Source organism: Anas platyrhynchos, chromosome 26, assembly GCF_047663525.1.
Source record: "Anas platyrhynchos isolate ZD024472 breed Pekin duck chromosome 26, IASCAAS_PekinDuck_T2T, whole genome shotgun sequence".
NCBI lineage: Eukaryota > Metazoa > Chordata > Aves > Anseriformes > Anatidae > Anas > Anas platyrhynchos.
Window position 1 is genome coordinate 666,878 of NC_092612.1, and position 23,841 is coordinate 690,718.

Here is a 23,841-nt window from a genome sequence, read left to right on the forward strand (position 1 = left end):
CACCCCATGTTATTGTAGGGTCGCCCCAGTCCCCCCCCACCTCCATATTATTATAGGGTCCCCCCCTGTTATTGTAGGGTCCCCCCCATCCCTATAGGGTCCCCCGCCCCCCCGTGCCTCAGTTTCCCCCTCGGGACCTGCCGCAGTTCCAACGCTTTATTGGGGCCCCCCAGCACTCGGGGGGGTGTCCCCAGGCGGGTGGGGGGTGTCCCCACATGGGGGGGTGACACGAGCGTCCCCAGGGCCATGCAGCCCCCCCCGTGCACCCCCAAAGTGACGGCCACCCCCCCCCGTCCCCATCCCATGGGGACACCGCGGGTCCAGCGCCGCTCCTCGTCCCACGCGGCCTCGTCCTCTGTCCTCGTTAGGGCGTTAATTAGAGCCTAATGACCGGGGGGGGGGGGGATGTCCCCATCCGGGGGGGCCGTCCCGGTGTCCCCGTCACATCAGCCGGCACTGCTCCCCCCCCCCCTCGGGCAGGCTCAGCCCCTCCAGGTCCAGGTTGAGGCCGGGGGGCTGCGGGGACAACGGGGACATTTTGGGGGCCGGCCCCGCGCCCCCCAGGCCACCCGGGGTGTGGGGGGGGTGTCCCCGAGTGTCACCGGCCCCGTGGGGACCCCAAAGTGACAGGGGGGTGAGGGCGGGGGGGGGCACTCACCGCGTCCCCAGCCAGCTCCTTGGGGGGGTGACCCAGCTCCTGCAGCTGGGGACAGAAGGGGGGGGTCCTGGGGGCAGCCCCGAGGTGGCCCCGGGGGGTCCCCAGGGGGTTCCCAAGCTGCCCCCAGGGTGTCCCCATGTCCCTGTGTCCCCCTGTCCCCCCGGGCGTGCCCATGTCCCCAGGGTGCCCCTATGCCCCCAGGGTGCCCCCAGGGTGTCCCCAGGCTGTCCCTGTGGTGCCCCCACATCCCCATGTCCCTGGGGTGTCCCCATGTCCCCAGGGTGTCCCCATGTCCCCACACCCCCAGGGTGCCCCCAGGGTGTCCCCACATTGTCCCCATATCCCCAGGGTGTTCCCAGGGGGTCCTTGTGTCCCCAGGGGATCTTCAGGGTGTCCCCATGTCCCTGTGTCCCCACACCTCCAGACTGTCTCCATGGTGCCCCCACGCCCCCAGGCTGTCCCCACCGTCCCCCCAGTGTCCCCCCCGTGCCCCCCCCACCTGCTGCATGAGCTCCAGCACGGCCTCGAATCGCTCCCTCCTGGCCCCCGCGCCCTCCTCGCTGCCCTCGGCCTCCAGGTGCCGGCAGATCCGCGCCATCACCCCCAGCTGCGCCCGGTACCGCTCGTACTGCGCCGCCGGCAGCACCGCCCGCTGCTCCCGCAGCCACTCCGGGTACTGGGGAGGGGGTCACAGGGGTCGGGGGGGGGGGTCCCAAGGGTCCCGGGGGGGGTCACCAGGTGGTCACAAGGGTCACGGGGGGGGGTCCCGGGGGGGTCTGCACCATCACCCCCAGCTGTGCCCGGTGCCACTCATACTGCACCACCCACTGCTCCCGCAGCCACTCGGGGTACTGGGGAGGGGGCCACAGGGGTCAGGGGGGGGTCCCAAGGGTCACAGGGGGGGGTCCCAAGGGCCATGGGGGGGTCCCGGGGGGTCCGTGCCATCACCCCCAGCTGCACCCAGTGCTGCCGGCAGCACTGCCCGCTGCTGCTGCAGCCACTCAGGGTACTGGGGAGGGGGCCACGGGGGTCAGGGGGGGGTCCCAAGGGTCACAGGGGGGGTCACCGGGTGGTCACAAGGGTCCCGGGGGGGGTCCTGGGGGGGTCTGCACCATCACCCCCAGCTGTGCCCAGTGCCGCTGGCAGAGCCACCCTCTGCTCCCGCAGCCACTCGGGGTACTGGGGAGGGGGTCACCGGGGTCACGGGGGGGGTCCCAAGGGTCCCGTGGGGGGGTCACCATCCCCCTGCGCCCCCCCCTCACCTTCTCGGTGATCTCCTTGAGGGAGGGGTACAGCACCTCCTTGGACAGCAGGTGCTGCAGCAGGCTCTGCATGACGGGCAGCACGCCGCCCTCCCCGCCGCCCTCCTCCAGCCCCAGCCCCTCCAGCGCCTTCGCCAGCTCCTCGTCCGAGGCCGCCGAGCCCTGCGGGATGGGGGGGGGGGTCACGGTCATATCGGGGTACCCCCCAGCACCCCGATGTTGTCCCCGTGCCCCCCCCCCTGCCCCGGTACCTGCAGGTCGGTGGCGTTTTTGGCCAGCCCGCTCAGCGTCTCCTTCAGGCACGAGGTGAATTCCTGCTGCGACGCCGCGTCCCCGCCTGCGGGGCCACCAGGGGATGGATCGGGGGGGGTTGCACACCCCAAATCCACCCTAAATCCCCCTGCCCTAAATCCCTAAATCCCTGAGACCCCCAGGACGAAGCCCAGGCCCCCACGGGCCCCCCCCAGGTCCCCACCTTGCGCCACCGCTGCTCTGGCGCAAGCGGGGCCGCTCGGGGCGCGCAGCACCCTATGGAGCAATTCGGGTTTAATTAGGGCAGCTTCGTTAAGCCCTCAGCGGGGGGCTGGCCCCGGGCACGAGGACAGCGTGGGGACAGCCTGGGGACAGCGAGGGGACAGCGTGGGGACAGCGAGGGGACGGCCACCGTGCCCCCCAGCTCCCCTGTGCGCCCCCAGGGCTCGCAGCGGGGGATTTGGGGCCGGCAAATCCCAAATTTTGGAGGTGATGCTGGGGCTGGGGGGGGGGCTAGGCCGGGCCCCCCCACTCACCCACTCTCCCCGCCGCCTCCGAGAGCTTCTGGAACTGCTCCACCAGGTGCGGCTCCTCCTCGGCCAGCTCCCTCATGGCCTTCTCGAACTCGGCCGTGGCCTGCGAGGCCAGCTCGCCCTCAAACAGCTCCTGGAAGAACTTCTCCTGCGAGGCGAACAGCGAGTCCTGGGGGGGCACACGGGGGGGTTTCGGGGGGGTTATGTTTTTTTTTGGGGGGGGGTTACAGGGTTTTTGGGGGGTCCCAAGGGAGGAGCCCCCCCCCCCCAACCCGTTGCACCTTGGCGGTGGCGCTGGGGGATTTCTCGGTGCTGCCGGGGGTCCCCGGGGCAGGCGGTGGTGGCGGGGGGGGGGCGGCGGGCCTGGCTTTATCGAAGTCATCGAGGGCGCCTGGGGGGGGGCGAGGGGGTGTGGGGTGAGGGGGTGCCCCCCCAAACCCCTCCTTGCACCCCTTGACCCCCCACAGGGTGCTCAGCCCCTGTTCCCCAAAGCCCCCCCCCGCCCCCTTGTTACCCCCCAGGACCCGCCGCACCCCCCCCCCCCTGCACCCCAAACCCCCCCTCAGCCCCCCCAGGAGCCTCCCACCCCTAAAGGAGCCCCAAAACACCCCCAGACCCCGCTGCACCCCCATGACCTCCACCCCCCCCGACCCCAATCCACCAGAGCAGCCCCCCCCCAGCCCCCAGCCCCCCAATAACCCCTGCCCCCCCCTGTACCCCATAACCCCCCCGGTGCCCCCCAGCCCCCCCTGTTACCTCCACCCCCCCAGGCCCCCCCCGTTGCCCCCCAGCTCCCCAATAACCCCCACCCCCCCGATACCCCGGTGTTCCCCCGGTACCCCCAGCCCCCCGGTGCTCCCCCCCAGTCCCCTATTGCCCCCCACCCCCCCGGAGCCCCCCGTTTCCCCCCAGCCCCTCCCGGTACCCCAAAACCCCCCCGGTTCCCCGGTGCCCCCCAGCCCCCCCGGACCCCCGGTGCCCCCCCCAGCCCCATATTGCCCCCCAGCCCCCCCCCACTCCCCCATTGCCCCCCCAGCCCCCCCGGTGCCCCCCCCTCACTCTCCAGCAGCTCCTCCAGCTCCCGGTCGGGGTCCGGCTCCTGCCCCGGCTCCGCCGCCATCTTCCCCCGCTCCGCCGGGAGGCGGGGCCAGCAAGCCCCGCCCACCTGGCCCCGCCCCTCCCATAGCCCCGCCCCCTTTAACCCCGCCCCTATGCATAAGCCCCGCCCCCCTCATTAAGCCCCTCCCCTCCACCCCCAGGGCTCGGTGCTGCCGCCTGGCGGCCGCGCTGGGAACTGCAGCCTGGGGCGGGGGCACCGGGAGGGAACCGGAGGGGACCGGGGGGTAACGGGGGGGGGATGGGGGGGTGGGGGGTGACCGGGGCCGAGACCCCCGTACCGGAGCCGGGAGAGCCCAGCCCCCACCCTCTGCAGGGTGTCCCCTCACTGCGCTGCTGGGCTCTGTCACCCCGCAGTGACCCCGGGGTGCGCGGTGATGGGGTGGTGGCAGCTCTGGTCTGTCCCTGTCCCTGTCCCTGTCCCTGTCCCCATTCCCTCCCCTATCCCCGTCCCCATCCTCACCAGTCCCCATCCCTGTCCCCGTCCCCACCCCTGGCCTCGTCCCCATCGTCCCCACCATCCCTATCCCCCTCCCTGTCTGTGCCCCATCCTCACTCCCATCCACGTCCCCAATTCCCATCCCTGTCATTAAAATCCCCATCCCTGTCCCCATTCCCTTCCCCATCCCCGTCCCCGTCCCCATCCCCATTCCCACCCCCTGTCCCCGTTCCCACCTCCGTCCCCATCCTCGCCACCATCCCCCCCCAATCCCCATCCCCACCCCATCCCCACCCCATTCCCACCCCATCCCTGTCCCTGTCCCCACTCCCTGTCCCCATTCCCTGTCCCCATTCCCATCCCTCCCTGTCCCCAGACGCCGCCACCCGCTCGCAGCCCTGGGCGATGCCACCTCCGGGGGGGTTGGGGGGGGGGGGGGGGAAGGATTGTCACTTCCTTCCCCTTATCTCCAACAGAGTCATGCAAAGGGGGTGTCACTGCCACTGCCACCGCCGCTGCCCGTGCAAGGGGATGGCCAGGAGCCCGGCGCTGCTGCTCTGCGGTGAGGCCGTGTCCCTCCGGCCCCATGTCCCCGTGTCCCCGTGTCCCCACGTCCCCTCAGCCCCCCCGTGCTGGGGGCAGGGGGGGCCTGCTCCTGGCTGAGCCCCTGGGGGCAAAGCGGGGGGGCTGTGGGGACGGGGACAGGGGGACGGGGACACGGGGATGGGGACGTGAGGGCGAGGGGACAGGGATGGGGGCATGGGGACAGAGCCACGTGGATGGGGCCATGAGGACGGGGCCATGGGGACGAACACCATGGGGACAGGGCCAAGGGGTATGGGGACATGGGGACAGGCAGAGGGGGACATGGGGGTGGGGACGCGGTGATGGGGACACGGTGACAAGGACGCTGGGGCAGGGGACAGGGTGACGAGATGGGCAGGGAGCCGTGGGGCTGGGGACACGGGGGTGGGACATGGGGACATGGGGACGGGGACACGGGGTGGGACGTGGGGACAGGATGTGGGGCAGCCGTGGGGAGCGTGGGACGGGGGTGGCGGAAGCGCCTCCGAGCCCTGCACAGCTGGGGGGGACGGGGGGGGCCCGGCTGCTTTGCATGGGTGGCTCTGACGCAGCTGCGTCCCCTGGGACCCCCCCGGCCGCCCTGGGAACGCTCCCCACACCCATGGGTGCCCGTGGCCAGAACCGGGGGTGCAGCGAGGGCTGGGGGACACCGCGGTGACAGCAGCCCCTGCGCCCCCCCCACCCCCCCCGGCCTCTTCTCCCTCCCAGCCCAATTCCTCAGCCTCACAGGTAAGTCCTCGAGCCCCCCCATGTCCCCGAGCCCCCCATGTCCCCGATCCCCCAGTGTCCCCCAAGCCCCCAGTGTCCCCAAGCTCCCGGCACACTGGCGTCCCCGTGTCCCCCCTGCAGGTGCCCAGCCCCCCCTGCTGATGCTGGACCCCCCCTGGACGCCCCTGTTCAAGGAGCAGAAGGTGATGCTGACCTGCGCCCCCCCCAACGAGCGCGTCCCCACCCTGTGGAGCATCAACGGCAGGACGAGAGAAAGCACCAGTCGCCTCCAGTTCACCCCGTCCAGTACCGGCCGCTACAGCTTCCAGTGCTGGAGGTCCTGGTCCGAGCCCAGCCCCCCCCTCAAGCTGAGCGTCTCTGACGGTGAGGGGCAGGGTGCCCGGCACCCATGGGTGCTTGGCAGGGGGAGGGGGGCTCGGCTTCGCGGCCTTTGTCACCTCTCGAGCAATCGGGGCGGGGGGGGGGGGAGCCCTGTGCGTGCTGGGCAGGACCCTGGGCACGTGGGGCACGTCCCAGTGCGCACCAGTGAGTCCCCAGTGCACACTGGGTGCGTTTCCCTGCACACCAGTACATCCCCAGTGCACACTGGGCGCATCCCTCTGCACCAGTGCATCCCCGTGCACACCAGTGCGTCCCCGACGCACACTGGGTGCATCCCCAGTACACACCGGGTGCATCCCCATGCACACTGGGTGCACCAGTGCATCCCCAGTGCATACTGGGCACATCCCTGTGCACACCAGCCCGTCCCCGTGCACCCTCCACATCCACCGGGTGCATCCCAGTGCACACCGGGCGCATCCCCTGCACACACTGGGTGCACACCAGTGCATCCCAGTGCACGCCCCTACCCCCTGTGCGCCCCGGTGTGACGCGGCTCCCACCGCTCCCCGCAGACTGGTGGGTGCTGCAGGCTCCGGTGCAGCCGGTGCTGGAGGGGGACGAGCTGGTGCTGCGGTGCCGGGGCTGGTGGGACTCGAGGCCGAGCAGCGTGAGCTTCTTCCGAAACGGGGAGCTGCTGCGGGGGCCGGGGGGGCAGGAGGACACGCTGCTGCTCGCCCCCGCGCAGCGGCACCACGGCGGCCGCTACCACTGCACGGGCAAAAGGTACTTGAGCAGGTTCGAGACCAAACCCAACGAGGTCGTCGTGCACGGTGAGCTCGGGTGGGGGGCAGCGGGGCTGGGGGGGCACAACAGCGGGGCCGGGGACACGGCAGTGGGGTCACCGCCCCCCCCTCGGAACCGTCTCCCCAGAGCTCTTCTCGGTGCCGGAGCTGAGCGTGGAGGGGTCCCGGGAGCCCCCCGAGGGCAGCAACCTCACCCTGGTCTGCGTCACCCGCGGCAGCCCCCTGCGGCCCCCCGTCACCCTGCAGCACCTCTTCTACCGGGACGGGGTGGTGGTGGGGGGGCCCCAGGGGTCCCCCCGGCACCTGCTGCGGGCGCTGGCGCTGCGGGACTCGGGCTCCTATGCCTGCGAGGCGCGGGCGGAGGCGGCCAAGGTGCAGAAATGCAGCAACCCCGTCACCATCACCGTCAGAAGTGAGCGGCTGGGAGGGGGGCGCATCCCCCCCCCAGATCCCCCAGTTCCCCCAGTTCTGTCCCAGGTCCCCCCCATTTGCTCCCCAGGTCCTAACACCCATCCCAGGGCTCCCTCCCTTGGTCCCTCCATCCTCATGCCCAGGACCCCTCTCCATCTTTTTTAGGGTCCCCCCATCCCTTCCTGGGTCCCCCCATTTCACCCCACATCCCCCATCCTTCCCCACTCCGCATCCCTCCTGGGCCCCCCCCATCCACCCCCAGGACCTCACCCACCCCTTCCCAGCTCCCTGTACCCAAACCAGGTCCCCCCACCCTTCCCCAGGCCCCCCATCCCTCCCCAGGTCCCCCCACCCCTTTCGGGTCCCCCCGTCCCTCCCCAGGTCCCCACACCCCTTTTGCAGCCCCCCACCCCACTTTCAGGTCCCCACACCCCCTTTGGGTCCCCCTGTCCCTCCCCAGGTCCCCACACCCTTTTTGGGTCCCCCCCACCAATTTTGGGTCCCCCCATCCTTCCCCAGGTCCCCCCACCCCTTTTGGGTCCCCCCACCCCTCCCCTTATCCCCAGCCCCCCCCCCTCCATCCCCATCCCACCCCCGCCACCTCCCCTCTCCGCAGGGGTGCCGGTGGCGGGGGTGACCCTGGCGGCGCAGCCCCCCGGGGGGCAGGTGGCCGAGGGTGAGGGCCTGGTGCTGAGCTGCGCGGCGGGGGGGGGCACGAGACCCCTCGTTTTCTCCTGGCACCGGGAGGGTCGGGCCCAGCCCCTGGCCCAGGGACCCCGCTACGAGCTGCCGGCGGCGCGGCCGGAGGACGGTGGCCACTACTTGTGCCGGGCCACCGACGGCGTCACCGCGGCCAACAGCTCCCAGCTGCAGGTCACCGTCGTGGGTGAGCACCGTGCTGGGTGGGGGGGGACACTCACAGGTCCCCCGGTGACCCCCCGGCGCTGCCCCCTCTCCCAGTGCCCGTGGCCGGTGCCACCGTGCGGGTGGCGGGGACGGAGGCGGCGGTGACGGAGGCGTTGGGGACGGAGGGCGAGCGCCTCAACCTGAGCTGCGCCGTGCGGGTGGGCACGGCCCCCGTGGCCTTCAGGTGGCTGCGGGACGGGGAGGAGGTGGGCGAGGGTCCCCTCCTGGCCCTGGGACCCCTGGGGCCGGCCCACGTCGGCTCCTACCAGTGCGTGGCCACCAACCGGCTGGGTGCCCAGCGCGCCTTCCAGGAGCGCAGCCCCCCCGTGGCCCTCTCGGTGACACCGTGGGGACAGGGGCAGCGGCGAGGACGAGGTAAGGGCTGGGGGGCTGTGAGCCCAAGGAGGATCTGGGGGGGTCGTGGGGGGGGGGCTGCGTGCCCCTGGGGCTGAGCTGTGTTTGTCCCCTCTGTGTCCCCAGCGCTGGCCGGGGGGCTGAGCGCGTCCCTGCTGGTGCTGCTGGCTGCCTGCGCCGTGCTGGGCTGGCACCTCTGGCGGCGGCGGCACCCAGGTGGGTGACATGGGGGGGGTTTGGGGACGTGGGGGGGCTGTGGGGACAGCAGGGGGGCTTTGGGGACAATGGGAGGGCTTTGGGGACAATGGGGTGGCTTTGGGTACAACCAGGCTGCCAGGGAGCGCCCCCACGGAGGGCTCACCGTGCCCCCTCCTCTTGCTTTGCAGCGGCCAAAAAGAGCCAGGAGAGGTGAGCCCAGAGCCCGGGCAGGGGTCCTGCCCCCCCCCTTGTCCCCAGGGTGTCCCCTACCCCCTCCATGTCCCCTTGTCCCCCCCCCCAGGGACCCCGCAGCCCCTCGGTGTCCCCGCGCCCCTTCTGTCCTCAGCACGGAGACGGCGGAGCCTGAGTACAGCAACGGTGAGTGCCAGCCCTTGGGGACACCGCGGCCCCCTTGGGGACACCGTGGCCCCCCCCAGGTGCCACTGCAAATGGGGGGGGGACACGGCTCTGTCCCCGCAGTGTCCCCCCAGGATGTGGTGTACGCCGCTGTCATCGTCACGGAGCAGGGCGGGGGTGAGTGCAGGGGACGGGGACACCGCGTGAGCCGGGGAGGGGACACGCGGGGAGGTGGCCAAAAACAAGTCCCCCCCCCCCAGTGCCACGTCCCGTGTCCCCAAACCGAGACTCGGTGGTGGCCCCGCAGGTGGCCCCGCGTCCCCCGGTGCCCCCCAGGAGCCCTCCGTCACCTACGCGGTGCTGCCGGGGCCCCGCGGTGCCGGCACCCCCCGGGGGCTGTGCCGGGTCCCCAGCGACAGCTACGAGAACGTCGCCTGCGCCTGACACCCCCAAAACAACCCCCCCCCCGTACAAAAACCCCCAAATACACAAATAGCCGTTTCTCTCCCCAAAATGCCTGTTTTTTTTTATCCTACCCCCCCCCGGTGCCACCCACCCGCTGCCCCGGATTAAGGCGAGCGCCGTGCCCAGTTTGCACTGGGAGCTGCTTTACTGGGAGGAGTGGGGCAGGAGCTGGGGGGGGGGCCCGGGCTGGCTTCACCCCCCCCCCCCCCAAGGCACCCATCACGCCCCCGGCACCACGGCGGGGTCCGTGCCCAGCTGGAGGCGATTTGGGGCTGAAAACGGCCATTTCCTGCGCAGAAAAACCTCCAATTCTGCATCCAGCGGTGGCTGGGGGGGGGGGGGGCGAGGGGGGGTCCTGGGGATGGGGGCGAGGGGGGGGCGGCGCGAGGACGAGGTCAGGATTTGGGCTCCAGCATCTCGTACGTGTCCTGCTGCTCGGTGCTGAGCCCCTGGTGTAGGAGAGGGGGGGGGGGGGTTACAGCCCTGCCTGCCCCCCCCGCAAGACCCCCCGACCATGCAAACCCGCAGCCCCAGATTGGTGATTTTTCCACCCAAAATGGGGTGGGGCCCTGGGTAGCTGCGGGGACCCTGGGGACGTGAGGCACCCCATAAACCACGGCACCCATGGGATGGGGGCACCCTATGGGATTTACCCCCCCCCAAAAAAAAAAAAACCAACACCCAGGGGATGGGGGCACCCCACAGATGGGGGCACCCCAAAAACACCCAGCACCCACAGGACGGGGGCACCCCACGGGATTAACGCCCCCCCCAAACACCCAGCACCCAGGGGATGGGGGCACCCCATGGGATTTATCCCCCCCCCAGGGATCTCCTGCCCCCCCCCGGGGGCGCCTTACCGTGTAGATGGCTTCTTCTTTCTGCTGCAAAAAAAAAGAAAGAGAAAGAGAAAGAGCTGCCCTGGAGGGGGGGGCGGGGGGGCGGACACCCTGCTCCCCGCCCCCACACCCCCCCCCATCTGCCAGCGGCCCTACAAATTGTGAATTTTCCACGATTTTTCACTTCCCCCCCCCCCTCCAGCACTTGCCACCTCCAGGTGCCCCCCGCTGGTTTCACCCCCCCCCCGTTTCCCTCCCCAGCGTTGCGCAGGACGGGGGCGGTCACCGCTGGTCCCCACTCCCCCAGAGCCCCCCCCCAGCGCCCCCCCCAGCCAGGGTGTCCCCCCTTTTGGGGGGGGGGTGACAAAGGGACTTTACCTCCTTGGCCCCTTTGGAGGTGCCCTGCGATGCTCGGCGAGCCAGGAACTGCGGGGACACAAAGGGGTCAGCCCGAGACCCCCCCAAAAAAATAAACCCCGGGGATGGGGGGGGGGAAAAAAACCCCACAGAGGTTTGGGGATCCCTCTGGGGATGGGTCCAGCCCCAAAAAGGGGGGGGCCATGGCCGTGGTGCCCACCTTGAGGCGGCAGTACAGCACGGTGAGGACGATGCCGTAGAGGAAGAGGACGGCGTCCAGCACGTAGCACAGCTCCGGCTCCATCGGCGCCTCTGCGGGGGGGGGACAGGGGTCCAGGGGGGGGGCACAATGGGGCCGTGACACCCCAGGACAGATCCTGCCCCGGGCACCCCGAGCTTGGAGCCACCACCTCTGAGCTTTCTCTGCGTGCCCGGGGAGCGCAGCGGTGCCACCGCCGTGTCTCCGATGGTTTTGGTGAGCCCCTGGGTGCCCCCCCCCGGGTGGGGGACAGGGCACAGCCCCCCCCCCCCCTATTTCACACCCCGCTGCCCCCAGGGGTGCCAGCAGAGCCGCCGGGGGTGCCTTCGATGGGTCCTGCCTCACCCCAAAGGGTGAGCGCAGCGGTGGCCAGGCCGGGCCATCACCCACGCACCCACCCAGCTGCTCCCCTGTCCCCCCCCAACTTGTCCCCAACCCCCCCCAACTTGTCCCCTGTCCCCCCCCCAGCCCTGTCCCTGTCCCCCAGCCCTGTCCCCGGTCCCGGTCCCTACCCGCTGCCGGCACCCGGAGGTGCAGGGCTGTGGCCGGCGGGGTCGGTGGCGCTGGGCGTTGCGCTGGAGGCAGCGACCGCAGGGCGAGCGCTTTCCTCCCCAGCGGCTCGCGCCGCCCTCACGTCCCCCCCCCCCCGCCACCGCTTCCCCTCCTCCAGCCCCCGTCTGGCCACGCGCCCCCCCCCGGTTTGCCACCGAGCTGTCCCCGTGTCACCACCCTCCCTGTGCCCAAGTGCCACCCTGGCACAGGGGAGCTCCCAGAGGCGTCGCCGGCCCTGGCCGGGTGCAAAATCGCAGGCGGTGGGGGCAGAAAGGTAAAAATACCCCCGGGAAGTGCCCCCCCCGGGGCTGGGGAAGCGGGGAGGATCCTCCCGGAGAGGGTGATGCGCCCGCGGGCCCCACATCGAGGGAAGGGGAAGCTCTCGACCACGAGCCTTGTGTGGGAAAGGGCAGAGGAGCGGGGTTTCACCCGGTTCCGGCAGCCGAGGGCTGACGCAGGGACAGAAGCGCGGAGCCGGGACCCGTTTTAGCCTTTATTCGACTCAAATCGGTGAAGGGACAGCACGGGGGGGGCGCAGGGGGGAGCGCACGGAGCAGCACACGCAGTGGGGGCACGGCGCTGAGCCCCTCACCGATCCACCTCCCCGAACACGATGTCCTGCGTGCCTGGAGAGAGGAGAAGGGAGGTGAGGGCAGGGCCGAGCTCGGCTCCCCGACCCCCCCCCTGGAACCCACAGGGGGTCCATGGGGGGCGCGGGACCCCCCCGGGGGACACGTACCGATGATGGCCACCACGTCTGCCAGCATGTGGCCCTGTGACATCCTGTCCAGGCCGGCCTGAAAGAGGAGGAGAGACACAAAATCAGCCCCGAGCGCAGCGCCATGGGGCTGCTTTATCTCATGGGCTGCCCCCCCCCAGCCCCAAACCGTCTCCGTGCCCCCCCCCAACCCCAAATTCGTCCGATCCTGCGGAGCTGGAGCCGGCAGGAAGGCAGCCGCTGCGGTCAGCAGCCGGAGGCACGAGGCTGGAGGCGCGGCCGCCTGCGTCCAACAGCTGCCGATGGTGCCGGGGCCGCGGCTTCCGGAGAGGGGGGGGCCCCTCTGGCAGCCCCCCCACGGCTCGGGCCAGGCCCCCAGCGGCACGGCAGCTGCAGGAAGTGGTCAGCTATCGGCGGGGACAGGAAGCGGCCTCCGGTTCCGAGGCTCCAGCAGGAGAAGCTGCGGCTCGCACCGAGCCACCCGGCGGGGACGGGGCCGTGCGGGTGACAGCCGCGTCCCCACAGGTGTCACTTGGCCCCTGGAGAACCTCGCAGCAGGCCCACGAGGAGCTGGCGCTGCTTGGAGGGCAGATTTGGCCACCCCAGGCTGCCCCCCCAGTCCTCCCAGTTCCCTCCCAGTCCCCCCCCAGTTCCCTACCAGGTGGGCGAAGCCGGGCGCCTTGATCTTGCAGCGGTAGGGGCGGCTGCTGCCGTCCGAGACGAGGTAAACGCCAAATTCACCCTGCGGGGACACGGGGACAGGGCTGGTGACACCCGGGGGGGCTGCGGTGGCTGCGTCCAGCCCCAAAAAACCCTGAGAGGCCCCGGGACAGGACGGGACGTGGGCGGTGTCCCGAGGGCTGTGCCGGTCCCACACCCGGTGAGCGCCGTCCCCAGAGGCACCGCGGCGCAGGCTGGCGCCCACCACCCTCCTCCCACCCCAAAACCGAGCTGGGTGCCAGCCCAGGGTGGGCTCAGCCCGCCCAAAAAACAAAAGAAGGGCACCTTGGGGGCCTCGACGGCCGTGTAGGTGGCTCCGGGGGGCACCTGGTAGCCCTCGGTGTAGAGCTTGAAGTGGTGGATCAGGGACTCCATGGAGGTCTGCGGAGAGAGGCCACGGCCGGGCAGTGCTGGGTCTCCTCCTCCCCCAGGAGCGTTTTTTTGGGCTCGGGGGGGGGGTCCCCGGTGCAAATTGGGGGGGCCGGCAGCAGGCCAGGCTTTTACCTTCATCTCCGCCCGCTTGGGAGGGGAGATTTTGGCGTCGTCCACCTTGATCTCCCCCTCGGGCATCTTGTTGAGGCACTGCAGGATGATGCGCAGGGACTGGCGCATCTCCTCCACGCGGCACAGGTACCTGGGGGGGTTTGGGGGGACAGGGGGGGGGCTCAGCGTGGGTGCTGTGCGGGGAAGGGGGCGGGCAGCCGCGGCGCGGGGACGTACCGGTCGTAGCAGTCCCCTCGGGAGCCGATGGGGACGTCGAACTCCACCTGGTCGTAGACGTCGTAGGGCTGGGTCTTGCGCAGATCCCAGTGGATCCCCGAGCCCCGCAGCATCACCCCGCTGCATGGAGAGAGGCGGCTGAGCCGGGGGGGGACCCCAAAAACCCCACAGCAGCAGGAGGACGGGCTGCGCACCGAGGGGACACGGAAAGGGGCCAGGAGCTCCTCGCCTCGCACGCCACGGCGTCCCAGAAGGGTTTGGGGACAGCAGGGGGGGGACAAAGGCAAGCAGGACACGGTGGCACAGCTCTGACACCAAGCAGCGGGGACTGGAGCCAGGCAGGGGCCAGCACCGACCCCAAGCAACCCCCCGACCCCAATAAGCAGCCCCCCCGACCCCGAGGAGCCCCCCGGGACCCACCTGAAGCCGTAGTTGAGCGCCTCCTCGGCCGTTATCACCCCGATATCGACCGTGCGGTTCTTCCAGATGCGGTTGTTGGTCAGCATCTGCGGGCAGCGGGGCCTCAGCCACGTGTCCCCCCCCTGCTGCCACCACCCGGGGGACAACCCCACGCTGGCCATGCCCAGGGGACAGCAGGGAGACCCCAGCCCCTGTGGGGGGGGGAAATGGGGCCCCTCTCCCTCCCCGGTGTCCCCGCGTCGCTCACCTCCTCCACCTCATCCACCCGCATGGAGAAATTCTTCACGAACTCGTAGATGTCGTCCATCAGCCCCAGGGGCAGGTCCTGGGTGCAAGGAGGGGGAGATCAGCCCGGGAGGAATCAGGAAAACCCCCCCCCCAAATCCCAAAGGGGGGGGAGCTGCAGGGAGCCTTTACCTGGTGAACCCCGCCAGGACGGATGTAGGCGGCGTGCATCCGCGCCCCCGAGACCCGCTCGTAGAACTCAAACATCTGCAGGGGGGCAGAGAAAGGAGGGGGGGGGTCCGTCCGCCGGCCTCGAGCCCCTCAAACCGACCCCGGGGGCGGCCGCAGCGTCCCCGTCCCCGTCCCTTCACCTTCTCCCTCTCCTCAAACATCCAGAAGAAGGGGGTCATGGCCCCGATGTCCAGCGCGTGCGTGGTCACTGCCATGATGTGGTTGAGCAGCCGGGTGATCTCCGCAAAAAGAACTGGGGAGGGGGCACAGAGGGGTGAGAGGGGGGCAGAACGGGGAGAACCCCCCCCCCCAGACCCTTCCCCGGGGGGGCAGGAGGCCGTGCTCACCTCGGATCCACTGCGCCCGGAGGGGCGGGCGGATGTTGAGCAGCTTCTCCACGGCCAGGGAGTAGGCCTGCTCGTTGCACATCATGGAGACGTAGTCCAGGCGGTCGAAATAGGGCAGGGCCTGGCGAAGGGATCCCAAAAAGAGAGTTGGAAGGGACCCAGAGGGGTCGCCAAGTCCAACTCCTGAAGAAAAGGTGACCTTGAGGGGCTGTGGCCAGCACCCACGGCACTCGGACCATGGCGGCGGCTTTCCTCTCCCCCAGGGGGCACGGGAGCCCCAAAAGTAGCCCCAAAAGGAGCCCAAAAGGAGCCCAAAAGCTCCAGCCCTGCAGGTGTCCAAGTGGCTTTCCTCAGAACAAGGTGTGAAGGAGGGGGGCAACGCGCCCCGAGAGCTTTTTGGCTGGCACCAAGCGTGCGGTGCCGCCGTCCCCCCGCTGTCCCAGCCCCGGGTTATTTCAGGCTCCGTTCCTCCCACCAGCACCGAAATTAAATCCGGGCGGGGTAATCAACCAGCGGGGGGGTGTTTGTAAACACCACAACCAAACCCAACGGGGAAACAAGTCCCCGGGCAGCGCTGACGTGGCCAGGTCAGGCAGGGGGACGCGGGCAGCCGGCCAGTCTGGCCCAGACTTGGGCTCCCCCCCGCTGCTTCCCCAAATCCTCACTGCTTTCCCCACATCCTCGCAGCAGGATGAGAAAAAAAAGGCCCCGAGAGGCCCTGGGAGCCCCCCCCCCCAATTTACCTGCAGGTACGTCTTGTACTCGATGAGCTTCTCGGTGCCGCGGTGCAGCAGCCCGACGTGGGGGTCGCATTTCTTCACCGTCTCCCCGCTCAGCTCCATCACCAGGCGCAGGACCCCGTGGGCGGCCGGGTGCTGGGGCCCGAAATTGATGGTGAGGCTGGAGACCTTCTTGTGGGCCGGGGGGTCCTTGTCTGCTCGGGGGGGGGGGACGGGACAATTTTTTGGGGGGGATCAGGCAGGGAAAACACCCCACAACGCATCAGCCCCGTGGTGTCGGGGGAGCTGCCCCGCTGAGCACCCCCACCCCAAAGCCTTTCACTGGGTCTCAGGCACCCCATTATTCCCCCTGCGCCCCCCCTAAGGAGGCTGACCCCCACCCCGGGGCTCCCCCCTCCCCAAAATCCCGCTGCCCTGGGGGTGTCCCCGGCCCCTCACCGTCCCATGGTGGCGGCACCCACTTCTCGGTCTCCCTGCTGGGGTACATGATGGCGCCGGCGAATTGCTGCGCCCAGTCCACGTCAGGCTGCCACTGCCGGGCACTGCGGGAACAAGGGGGTCACAGCAGGACCCCAAAATTTCAGACCCCAGATTCCAGTCCCTGAACCCAGAGCCAGGCCCCAGACCCCAGCCCCAGGTCCCAGTCCTGGACCCAGGCCCCCGACTCCAGACCCCAGCCCTAACCCCCAGACCCAGACCCCAAACCCAGGTCCCAACCCCAGGTTCCAGGTCCCTGACCCCCAACCCCCAACCCCAAGTCTCAGATCCCAAATCCCAGCCCCCAGGTCCTGGCCCCAGACCCCAAACCCCCAACCCCAGACCCCCAGGCCCAGGTCCTCGTCCCTCAAACCCCCAACCCGTAGCCCCCAGCCCCCAAATCCCAGATCCCAGGTGCCCAACCCCAGACCCCAACCCCCAGCCCCCAGACCCCAAATCCTAGGCCCCCGACCCCCAACCCCAAATCTCAAGAGCCCAAATCCCAGCCCCCAAATCCCAGATCAGAGGTACCCAACCCCCAACCCCAGACCCCAAATCCCAGACCCCAACCCCAGCCCCCAGCCCCCAAATCCCAAATCCCAGCCCCCAAATCCCAGGCCCCAAATCCCAGGTGCCCAACCCCAGACCCCAAACCCCAAACCCCAAATCCCAGCCCCCAGCCCCCGACCCCAAACCCCCGCCCCCAAACCCCTGACCCCCGACCCCCAGCCCCCGCTCCCTCCCCCCGTCGCCCCCCCGCCGCCCCCCGGCCCTCCCCTGCCGCCCCCCGCCCTCACCGTGCCGGGGCCACCCCGAGCCGCGCCGCCGCCGCCGCCGGGACCCCCCCGGGGGCCCTCAGGCCCCGCAGCCCCCCCAGCGCCCGCAGCGCCCTCAGCGCCGCCATCTTGCCCTTGGCACCGCGCAGGCGCCGCCGCCGTCAGCCCCCGCGGCACGGCGCCATGTTGGGGGTGGGAGGGTGAAGCCGCGCCGCCGCCATGTTGGTTATGGGCAAAAGGAAGGGCAGGGGTGTGTGTGTGTTGGGGGGGGGGAAGGGGGCGCTGCTCGGCCGCCATGTTTGCTGAGGGCAACATCCGGGAAACCGGAGTGGGTGCTGCCGCCATCTTTGGGGCGGGCAGAGGGGCGGGGGTGGGGACAGAGGGGAGGGGAGGGGAGGGGAGGGGAGGGGAGGGGAGGGGAGGGGAGGGGAGGGGAGGGGAGGGGAGGGGAGGGGAGGGGGTGGGGGGGACAGGAGGGGACTGGGGGGGGACAGAGGGGTCAGAGGGGGGGCAAGAGGGGGACAGATGGGATAGTGGGGGACAGAGGGGGGCAGAGGGGACAGAAGGGGATGGGGGGGCAAAGGGGGACAGTGGGGGACTGAGGGGGGGCAGAGGGGACTGGGGGGGGGCAGAGGGGACAGAAGGGGATGGGGGGGGCACTGGGGGGACAGAAGGGACCCGAACGAGTGGGACGGGGATGGCGAAGGCAGGGCTAGGACAGAGGGGGCAGGGCAAGCAGGACCCCCCCCCCACATCCCCAAAACGTGACATGACCCAAATCACCCCCCCACCCCCCCCCACCCCACCCACCCCACCCCAGGGGCCTTCCCTGTGGGGGACATGGGGACAGCCGGGCCGTGCCAGCACCCTCGGTGACCCCAGTTTGTGTGTGCCCCCCCCCCGCCCCCCCCCAGGCTCCCCCGTCCCCGTGGCCGTGCCAGCTCCCGCGGCCTTGCGCTGCGTCACCGACCCCGCTGACGCCCGCCCAGTGGCGTCACCGCTGACCCCGCACTGAGTCACGGTGGCCCCGCGGTGCTGGACAGATGCTGCCTGGACCCCCCCCCGGGGGGCACCGAGCAGCCCCCGGTGTCCCCGAGGGTGTCCCCGGTGTCCCCGTGTCCCCGTGCTCACGCGTGTGTCGGCCCCGTGCGTGCGCTGGGGGCTTTCGTGCGTGGGTCTGGTTGTGACTGGGAAATGCTGGAGGTGAACTGGGGACACTGGGATTGGAAGTGGGGATACGGGAATTGGGGGTGCTGGAGCCAAGGGTGCTGGAACTGGGGGTACTGGAACTGGAGGTGCTGGAGCTGGGGGTACTGGAGATGGGGGTGCTGGAACTGGGATGCTGGAGCCAGGGGTGCTGGAACTGGGGGTGCTGGAACTGGGGGTACTGGAACTGGGAGTGCTGGAACTGTGAGTGCTGGAACTGGGGGTACTGGAACTGGGAGTGCTGGAACTGGTGGTACTGGAGCTGAGTGTACTGGAACTGGGGGTGCTGGAGCTGGGGGTACTGGGGGTGCTGGAACTGGGATGCTGCATCTGGGGGTAGTGGAATGGGGGGTGCTGGAACTGGGGGTGCTGGAACTGGGTGTTCTGTAACTGGGTGTACTGGAGCTGGGGGTGCTGGATCTGGGGGTGCTGGAGCAGATGCCAGAGGCAGAGGACACCGCCCCTGCGGGATGCCGGATCCGGCGGATGCTGGTGCTGGGGATACTGGCCGTGCCGGACGCCCAACTGGGCGGATACTGGAGCCCATGGGATGCTGGCAGAGCCAGGTGCAGGATCCGGCGGATGCTGGGGCCGGGGGGATGCCAGCGCCTGCCAGCCCCCCCCCCCCGGATGCTGGACCCAGTGAATTCTGCTCATGCTGGCCATGGTGTGCTCCCAGTGGGCTCCCAGTGTGCTCCCAGTAAGCTCCCAGTGGGCTCCCAGTCACAACAGCACTCCCGGGCATGCATGGGTGCTGGTCCCGGCTGCAGGCTCTGGGTGCCGGGGGGGGTCCCGTGGGTGCCGGGGGGGGTCCCTTGGGTGCAGCCCAGCACCCAGCAGCACAGAGGCCCCTTTGTCCGGCGGCGCCGGGTGCCGCCAGCTCCCTTTGTCACCCTCTTGTTCTCCCCGGGGACAGCGGGGACGGCACCGCGGCACCCCTGGGGGGCACGCAGGGCACCCCGAGATGGGTGGGTGGGGGGGGGGGGCACCGGGGCAGGAAGGGTGGCCGGTGGCTCAGCCCCGGTTACGAGAAGGGAGGAAGCAGGATACGGCCCCTGTGCTGCCGGGAGGGGGGCCAGGAGGTGACTTCGGTGTGACACATCGGGGGGGGGCCCTGCCGGGAAAGGGGGGACACGGGGAGGGGGCTGGGAGGCACCCGCGTGGGGATGGGGGGGGTGGAGGGGACAGGAGGGGACAGGAGGGGACAGGGAGGGGACAGGGAGGGGACAGGAGGGGACAGGATGGGCTGGGGGGGGCGGGCAGCAATGGAGGGGACAGGGAGGGACAGAAGGGACAGGACAGGACAGGACGGGGGGGGCGTTGCGGGCAGGGAATGTTCCGGGGGTCCCCAGCCCCACGCCCCCCCCGTGGCACAGCCGCCCCCCCGTTCCCGGGACTTCCCCGTTCCCAGGCTCTGGCCGGGCTCAGCCTTCCCGGAACCGTCCCGGGGGGGGCAGCGCGGGTTTCCCCCCCCCGCCTCTGTCCCCCCCCCATCCCGGGGCCGCCTCCCCACCCGTTAAAAGGCGGCGGGGCCCGGCTCTGCCGCCGAGCGGGACGCGGTGCCCCGGGCCATGCGCTGCGCGCTCCTGGCGCTCGTCCTCGCCGCCGCCACCGGGGCCGCGCCGGGTCCCGCCTGTCCCGTGACGGCCCCGGGGGGAGCCCAGCCCCGGCCCCGGGGGGAGCCGGCCCCGAGGAGAGTCAAGGTACGGCCGGGATGGGACGGACCGGGGGGGCTGGGACGGATCGGGACAGATCGGGACATATCGGGATATCAGAACATACTGGGACATATCAGGATATATCGGGACATATCGGGACATGCTGGAACATATTGGGACATATCGGGACATTGGAACATATCGGGACATATCAGGATATATCGGGACATATTGGGATATTGTGACATATCAGGACTTACTGGAACATATCAGGACATATCAGGATCTATTGCGACATAGCAGGACACAGCAGGACATATCGGGACATTGAAACATATCGGGACACAGCAGGACATATCAGGACATACTGGAACATATCAGGACATATCAGGATATATCAGGACATATCGGGACATAATGGAACATATTAGGATATATTGGGACATATCGGGACAGTGGGACATATCAGGACATATCGGGACATATCAGGACACATCAGGAGTGGCACCAGCTGGGAGGGATGTGACCCTCCCCAGCACCCCCAGGGGACAGCCGGGACCCTGCAGGCTGGGGACACCGGGGACAGGACACGGGCTGGCACCCGTGGGGACATCAGCACCGGGGACTGGGGACACCAGCACAGGCTGGCACGGTGCTGGGGGACACTGGTGTGGAGTCACGTGGTGCTGGGGACACTGGGACGGGATGGCACGGGGATCAGGGACATTGGCACGGCGCTGAGGGACACTGGTGTAGGGTCACATAGCGCTGGGGGACACTGGTGTGGGCTGGCACAGCGATAAGGGACACGGGCAGGGTGCTGGGGGGCACTGGGACGGGATGGCACAGTGACAAGGGACATTGGCACAGCGATGGGTGACACCAGGATGGGCTGGGGGGCACTGGTTTGGGGTCAGCCACCAATGCGTGACACCAGCGTGACCTGGCACGGTGCTGGGTGACCCCAGCACAGGGTGGTGGCACGGCGCTGGGGACACCGGGCAGGGGGACACCGCCACTGGGGGTCCCCGCCCCGGTGCCGTGCCCAACGCCCGCTCCCCGGCAGCGTTTCGCCTCGCTGCCGCGCTTCGTGGAGATGCTGGTGGTGGCGGACGAGTCGATGGCGCGCTTCCACGGCGCGGGGCTGCGGCCGTACCTGCTGACGGTGCTGGCGGCCGCCGCCAGGTCCTTTCGGCACGGCAGCCTGGGCAACGCCGTGGAGCTGCGGGTGACGCGCCTGGAGGTGCTGGGACCCGGCACCCCGGGGCCCCCCGCCACCACCAACGCCGCCCAGATGCTCCGCAACTTCTGCCGGTGGCAGCGGGACCTCAACGTCCCCGACGAGGACAGTCCCCTCCACTTCGACACCGCCATCCTCTTCACGCGGCAGGTGGGCAACGGGGACAGGCTGCGGGGTGATGGGTGGGGGGTGGCTGGGTTCCTGGGTGCCCCCCCGAAGGTGTTTGGGTGCTGGCAGGGTGCCCGGGGCCTGTCCTGGGGAGTTTGGGTGCTTGGGGTGGGACCCTTGGGATTTTGGGGTGTAGGATGGGTTCTTGGGGTGCTTGGATGCTGGTTGGGTCCCTGGGGTGTCCGTGGGATTTTGGGTGGTCGCGGGGTTCCCAAAGCCCATCCCAGAGAGTTTAGGTGCAGGGTAGGATCCCTTGGGTGCCCACCAAGGTTTTTGGGTGCTGGTTGGGTCCCGGGGATGCTTTTTGGGTATTTGGGTGCTGGCAGGGCCCCTGAACCTCATCCCTGAGACTTTGGGTTTTTGGGGATCCCTGGGTCCCCTCCAACTGTGCGGGTGCCCCCAGGATCTCAGGGTGCAGGCAGGGTCAGCGGGGCACCCGTGGGTGTCTGGGTGCTGGTGGGGTGCCGGGTGCTCCAAGACGCCCCCCCCCAGCCCTGTTCCCCCCCCACCCAGGACCTGTGTGGGGCGGCCACGTGCGACACCCTGGGCATGGCCGACGTGGGCACCGCCTGCGACCCCGAGCGCAGCTGCGCCATCGTGGAGGACGACGGGCTGCAGTCCGCCCTCACGGCCGCCCACGAGCTCGGTGAGCACCGGGGAGGGGGGGGGGACACACACAAAGGCAGGGCCCCCATCCCCAGCCAAGCCCCCCCGGGGGGTGCTGACGGCCCCGTCCCTGCGCAGGGCACATTTTCAGCATGCCGCACGACGACTCGCCGCACTGCGCGGAGCTCAACGGCCCCGCGGGCTCCTCGCGCCGCGTCATGGCCCCGGTCATGTCCTCGGTGCCCCCCGGCGAGATGTGGTCCCCGTGCAGCGCCCGCTTCATCACCGATTTCCTGGATAACGGCCACGGTACGGTACGACCCGCCGGGCATCCCCAGCCCCCGGTGTCCCCTCCATCCCCGGGGACGCGCCGTGCAGCCGTGTCACCTCCCCGCAGGTCACTGCCTCCTGGACAAGCCCTCGGAGTGGCTGCGGCTGCCGACGGCGCTGCCAGGCGCCGTGTACCCGCTGGAGCGGCAGTGCCAGCTGGCTTTCGGCACGGACTCGCGGCACTGCGGGGAGCTGCAGCCGCCCTGCGCCGCGCTCTGGTGCAGCGGCCGTGCCGGCGGGCGAGCCGTTTGCCAGACCAAGCACTTCCCCTGGGCCGACGGCACGCCGTGCGGGCCCGGCAGAGCCTGCGTGAGCGGGCAGTGCGTGGGCATCGCCGCCGTGGAGGAGCTCAACGTGAGTGCCGCGACGCTCCGGGTGGGATTCGGGTACCACCGGCGGTGGTCTGACGGTTCACTTCTCCCCTCGCAGAACCCCGTGGATGGCGCCTGGGGGCCGTGGGGGCCCTGGGGCGGCTGCTCGCGGAGCTGCGGCGGCGGTGTCAGCTTCTCCCAGCGCTCCTGCAGCCGCCCCGCGCCCCGCAACGGCGGCCGCTACTGCCGGGGGGAACGCAGCCGGTTCCGCTCCTGCAACACCGGGGCCTGTCCCGGGAGCAACCGTGAGTGGGGGCCGCGATGGGGGCGCACCGGGAGGGTTTTGGGGGCAGCGCTGGTGCTGACGGTGCCCCGTGTCCCCCCACCCCGCAGCCCTGGCTTTTCGGGAGGAGCAGTGCGCCGCCTACAACCATCGCCCCGACATCTCCAAGGGGCTGCCGGCGGCAGGGGACTGGGTGCCGCGCTACAGCGGGGTCGCCGAGAAGGATCGGTGCAAGCTGACCTGCCAGTCGCGCACCCTGGGCTACTACCACGTGCTGGAGCCACGGGTGAGCATCCCCATCCTGCGTCCCCTTCCCCGTGGGGGTGGCACCCCGGGGTGCTGAGGCCGTGGTGTGTGTGCCGCAGGTGGCCGACGGGACGCCCTGCTCGCCCGAGGGCACCGGGGTGTGCGTGCGGGGCCGCTGCGTCCCCACCGGCTGCGACCGCGTCATTGGCTCCAAGAAGAAATTCGACAAGTGCATGGTGTGCGGCGGCGACGGCTCCACCTGCACCAAGGTCTCCGGAGTCTTCACCAAGCCCCGGTGAGCACCCGAGGGTGGCGGCAGCACGGGGGGGGCACCCACGGGTGCCTGGTGTCCTCCTGCCACCCCCTCCAACGCTATCCCTGCCCCATAGCTTCGGCTACAACGACGTGGTCACCATCCCGGCGGGCGCCACGCACCTCCTGGTGCGGCAGGGCTCGCCGGCGGGCGGCGGTGACACCGGTGACGGCAGTGACAACGGTGACAACGTCTACCTGGCGCTGCGGCAGCCGTCCGGTGGCTCCCTGCTCAACGGTGGCTACGTCCTGGTGCCCTCGCAGAGCACGGTGACGCTGCCGGGCGGCGTCTCGCTGCGCTACAGCGGGGCCACGGCCGCCACCGAGACCTTGGCGTGCCGGGGGCCGCTGCGCGAGCCGCTGGTGCTGCAGGCGCTGGTGGTGGACGAGCGGCGCCCCCCCCGCTTGAGGTTCAGCTTCTTCGCCCCCCGGCGCCCGGCGGCGGTGTCGGCGTGGGAGAAGCGGAAAGCAGAGATTTTGGCGATTCTGCGGAACCGCCGGGGGTAGCGCTTGGTGTTATTTATTCGGTTATTTATTGCCTGGGGGGGCACCCGCCCGCCCGTCTACCTCAGCCCCTCTCCTCGGGCACGGCGGGGGTCCCCCCACCCCCCGAGCTGGTCTCGGGGGTCCCCCCCGCATGGTCCCTGTGTCCCCTCAGCCACCCGCAGCGCGGCGGGGGGGTTATTTAAAGCTATTTATGGAGCTCAC

The 23,841-nt window shown here is 70.4% G+C and overlaps 4 protein-coding genes across 5 annotated transcripts; 2 read left to right on the forward strand and 2 right to left on the reverse strand.

Annotated features, from left to right (window-relative positions):
* Nucleotides 1-141: 141 nt before the first annotated feature.
* On the reverse strand, nt 142-3,898 carry PEX19 (peroxisomal biogenesis factor 19). Its single transcript, XM_072028206.1, has 8 exons — nt 3,765-3,898; nt 2,987-3,096; nt 2,709-2,874; nt 2,172-2,257; nt 1,921-2,082; nt 1,158-1,334; nt 659-703; nt 142-516 (listed from the first exon to the last, which is right to left on the reverse strand). The coding sequence occupies exons 1-8, from the start codon at nt 3,823-3,825 to the stop codon at nt 442-444; spliced, it is 882 nt and encodes a 293-aa protein (XP_071884307.1). The 5' UTR covers nt 3,826-3,898; the 3' UTR covers nt 142-441.
* An 813-nt stretch (nt 3,899-4,711) lies between these two features.
* LOC119715357 (Fc receptor-like protein 2) lies at nt 4,712-9,778 on the forward strand. 2 transcript variants are annotated; one of them, XM_072028198.1, is made up of 12 exons: nt 4,712-4,822; nt 5,554-5,574; nt 5,695-5,937; nt 6,471-6,728; nt 6,829-7,113; nt 7,729-7,998; nt 8,073-8,393; nt 8,499-8,588; nt 8,759-8,780; nt 8,872-8,948; nt 9,051-9,104; nt 9,235-9,778. In XM_072028198.1, the coding sequence occupies exons 1-12, from the start codon at nt 4,741-4,743 to the stop codon at nt 9,369-9,371; spliced, it is 1,860 nt and encodes a 619-aa protein (XP_071884299.1). In that variant the 5' UTR covers nt 4,712-4,740; the 3' UTR covers nt 9,372-9,778. The 2 variants fall into 2 exon arrangements, with proteins under 2 accessions (XP_071884299.1, XP_071884298.1); XM_072028197.1 differs by lacking the exon at nt 4,712-4,822 and having other exon boundaries at nt 5,144-5,574.
* A 2,101-nt stretch (nt 9,779-11,879) lies between these two features.
* Nucleotides 11,880-16,951, reverse strand: NDUFS2 (NADH:ubiquinone oxidoreductase core subunit S2). Its single transcript, XM_038172667.2, has 14 exons — nt 16,795-16,951; nt 15,959-16,062; nt 15,524-15,714; nt 14,781-14,901; nt 14,574-14,686; nt 14,395-14,469; nt 14,225-14,302; nt 13,978-14,063; nt 13,558-13,677; nt 13,342-13,471; nt 13,123-13,218; nt 12,776-12,859; nt 12,139-12,196; nt 11,880-12,025 (listed from the first exon to the last, which is right to left on the reverse strand). Exons 1-14 carry the CDS (start codon nt 16,899-16,901, stop codon nt 11,988-11,990), a joined length of 1,401 nt encoding a protein of 466 aa, XP_038028595.1. The 5' UTR covers nt 16,902-16,951; the 3' UTR covers nt 11,880-11,987.
* A 2,300-nt stretch (nt 16,952-19,251) lies between these two features.
* On the forward strand, nt 19,252-23,840 carry ADAMTS4 (ADAM metallopeptidase with thrombospondin type 1 motif 4). Its single transcript, XM_038172665.2, has 9 exons — nt 19,252-19,682; nt 20,704-21,027; nt 21,559-21,691; nt 21,790-21,960; nt 22,049-22,335; nt 22,411-22,597; nt 22,686-22,861; nt 22,941-23,116; nt 23,211-23,840. The coding sequence occupies exons 1-9, from the start codon at nt 19,551-19,553 to the stop codon at nt 23,638-23,640; spliced, it is 2,016 nt and encodes a 671-aa protein (XP_038028593.2). The 5' UTR covers nt 19,252-19,550; the 3' UTR covers nt 23,641-23,840.
* The last annotated feature ends 1 nt before the right edge of the window (nt 23,841 follows it).

Coding starts and splice junctions, on each gene's coding strand:
- PEX19 (XM_072028206.1), bottom strand. CDS start 3,825: ATGGCGGCGGAGCCGGGGCAGGAGCCGGACCCCGACCGGGAGCTGGAG. Junction 2,083..2,171: donor AAAACGCCACCGACCTGCAG/GTACCGGGGCAG, acceptor CCCATCCCGCAG/GGCTCGGCGGCCTCGGACGA. Junction 1,335..1,920: donor TCAAGGAGATCACCGAGAAG/GTGAGGGGGGGG, acceptor CCCCCTCCCCAG/TACCCGGAGTGGCTGCGGGA.
- NDUFS2 (XM_038172667.2), bottom strand. CDS start 16,901: ATGGCGGCGCTGAGGGCGCTGCGGGCGCTGGGGGGGCTGCGGGGCCTG. Junction 15,715..15,958: donor GGTGCCGCCACCATGGGACG/GTGAGGGGCCGG, acceptor CCCCCCGAGCAG/ACAAGGACCCCCCGGCCCAC. Junction 13,678..13,977: donor GCGCTCAACTACGGCTTCAG/GTGGGTCCCGGG, acceptor CTCTCCATGCAG/CGGGGTGATGCTGCGGGGCT.
- LOC119715357 (XM_072028197.1), top strand. CDS start 5,196: ATGGGCAGGGAGCCGTGGGGCTGGGGACACGGGGGTGGGACATGGGGA. Junction 5,575..5,694: donor CCAATTCCTCAGCCTCACAG/GTAAGTCCTCGA, acceptor TCCCCCCTGCAG/GTGCCCAGCCCCCCCTGCTG. Junction 5,938..6,470: donor CAAGCTGAGCGTCTCTGACG/GTGAGGGGCAGG, acceptor CGCTCCCCGCAG/ACTGGTGGGTGCTGCAGGCT.
- ADAMTS4 (XM_038172665.2), top strand. CDS start 19,551: ATGCGCTGCGCGCTCCTGGCGCTCGTCCTCGCCGCCGCCACCGGGGCC. Junction 19,683..20,703: donor CGGCCCCGAGGAGAGTCAAG/GTACGGCCGGGA, acceptor GCTCCCCGGCAG/CGTTTCGCCTCGCTGCCGCG. Junction 22,336..22,410: donor CCGCCGTGGAGGAGCTCAAC/GTGAGTGCCGCG, acceptor CTCCCCTCGCAG/AACCCCGTGGATGGCGCCTG.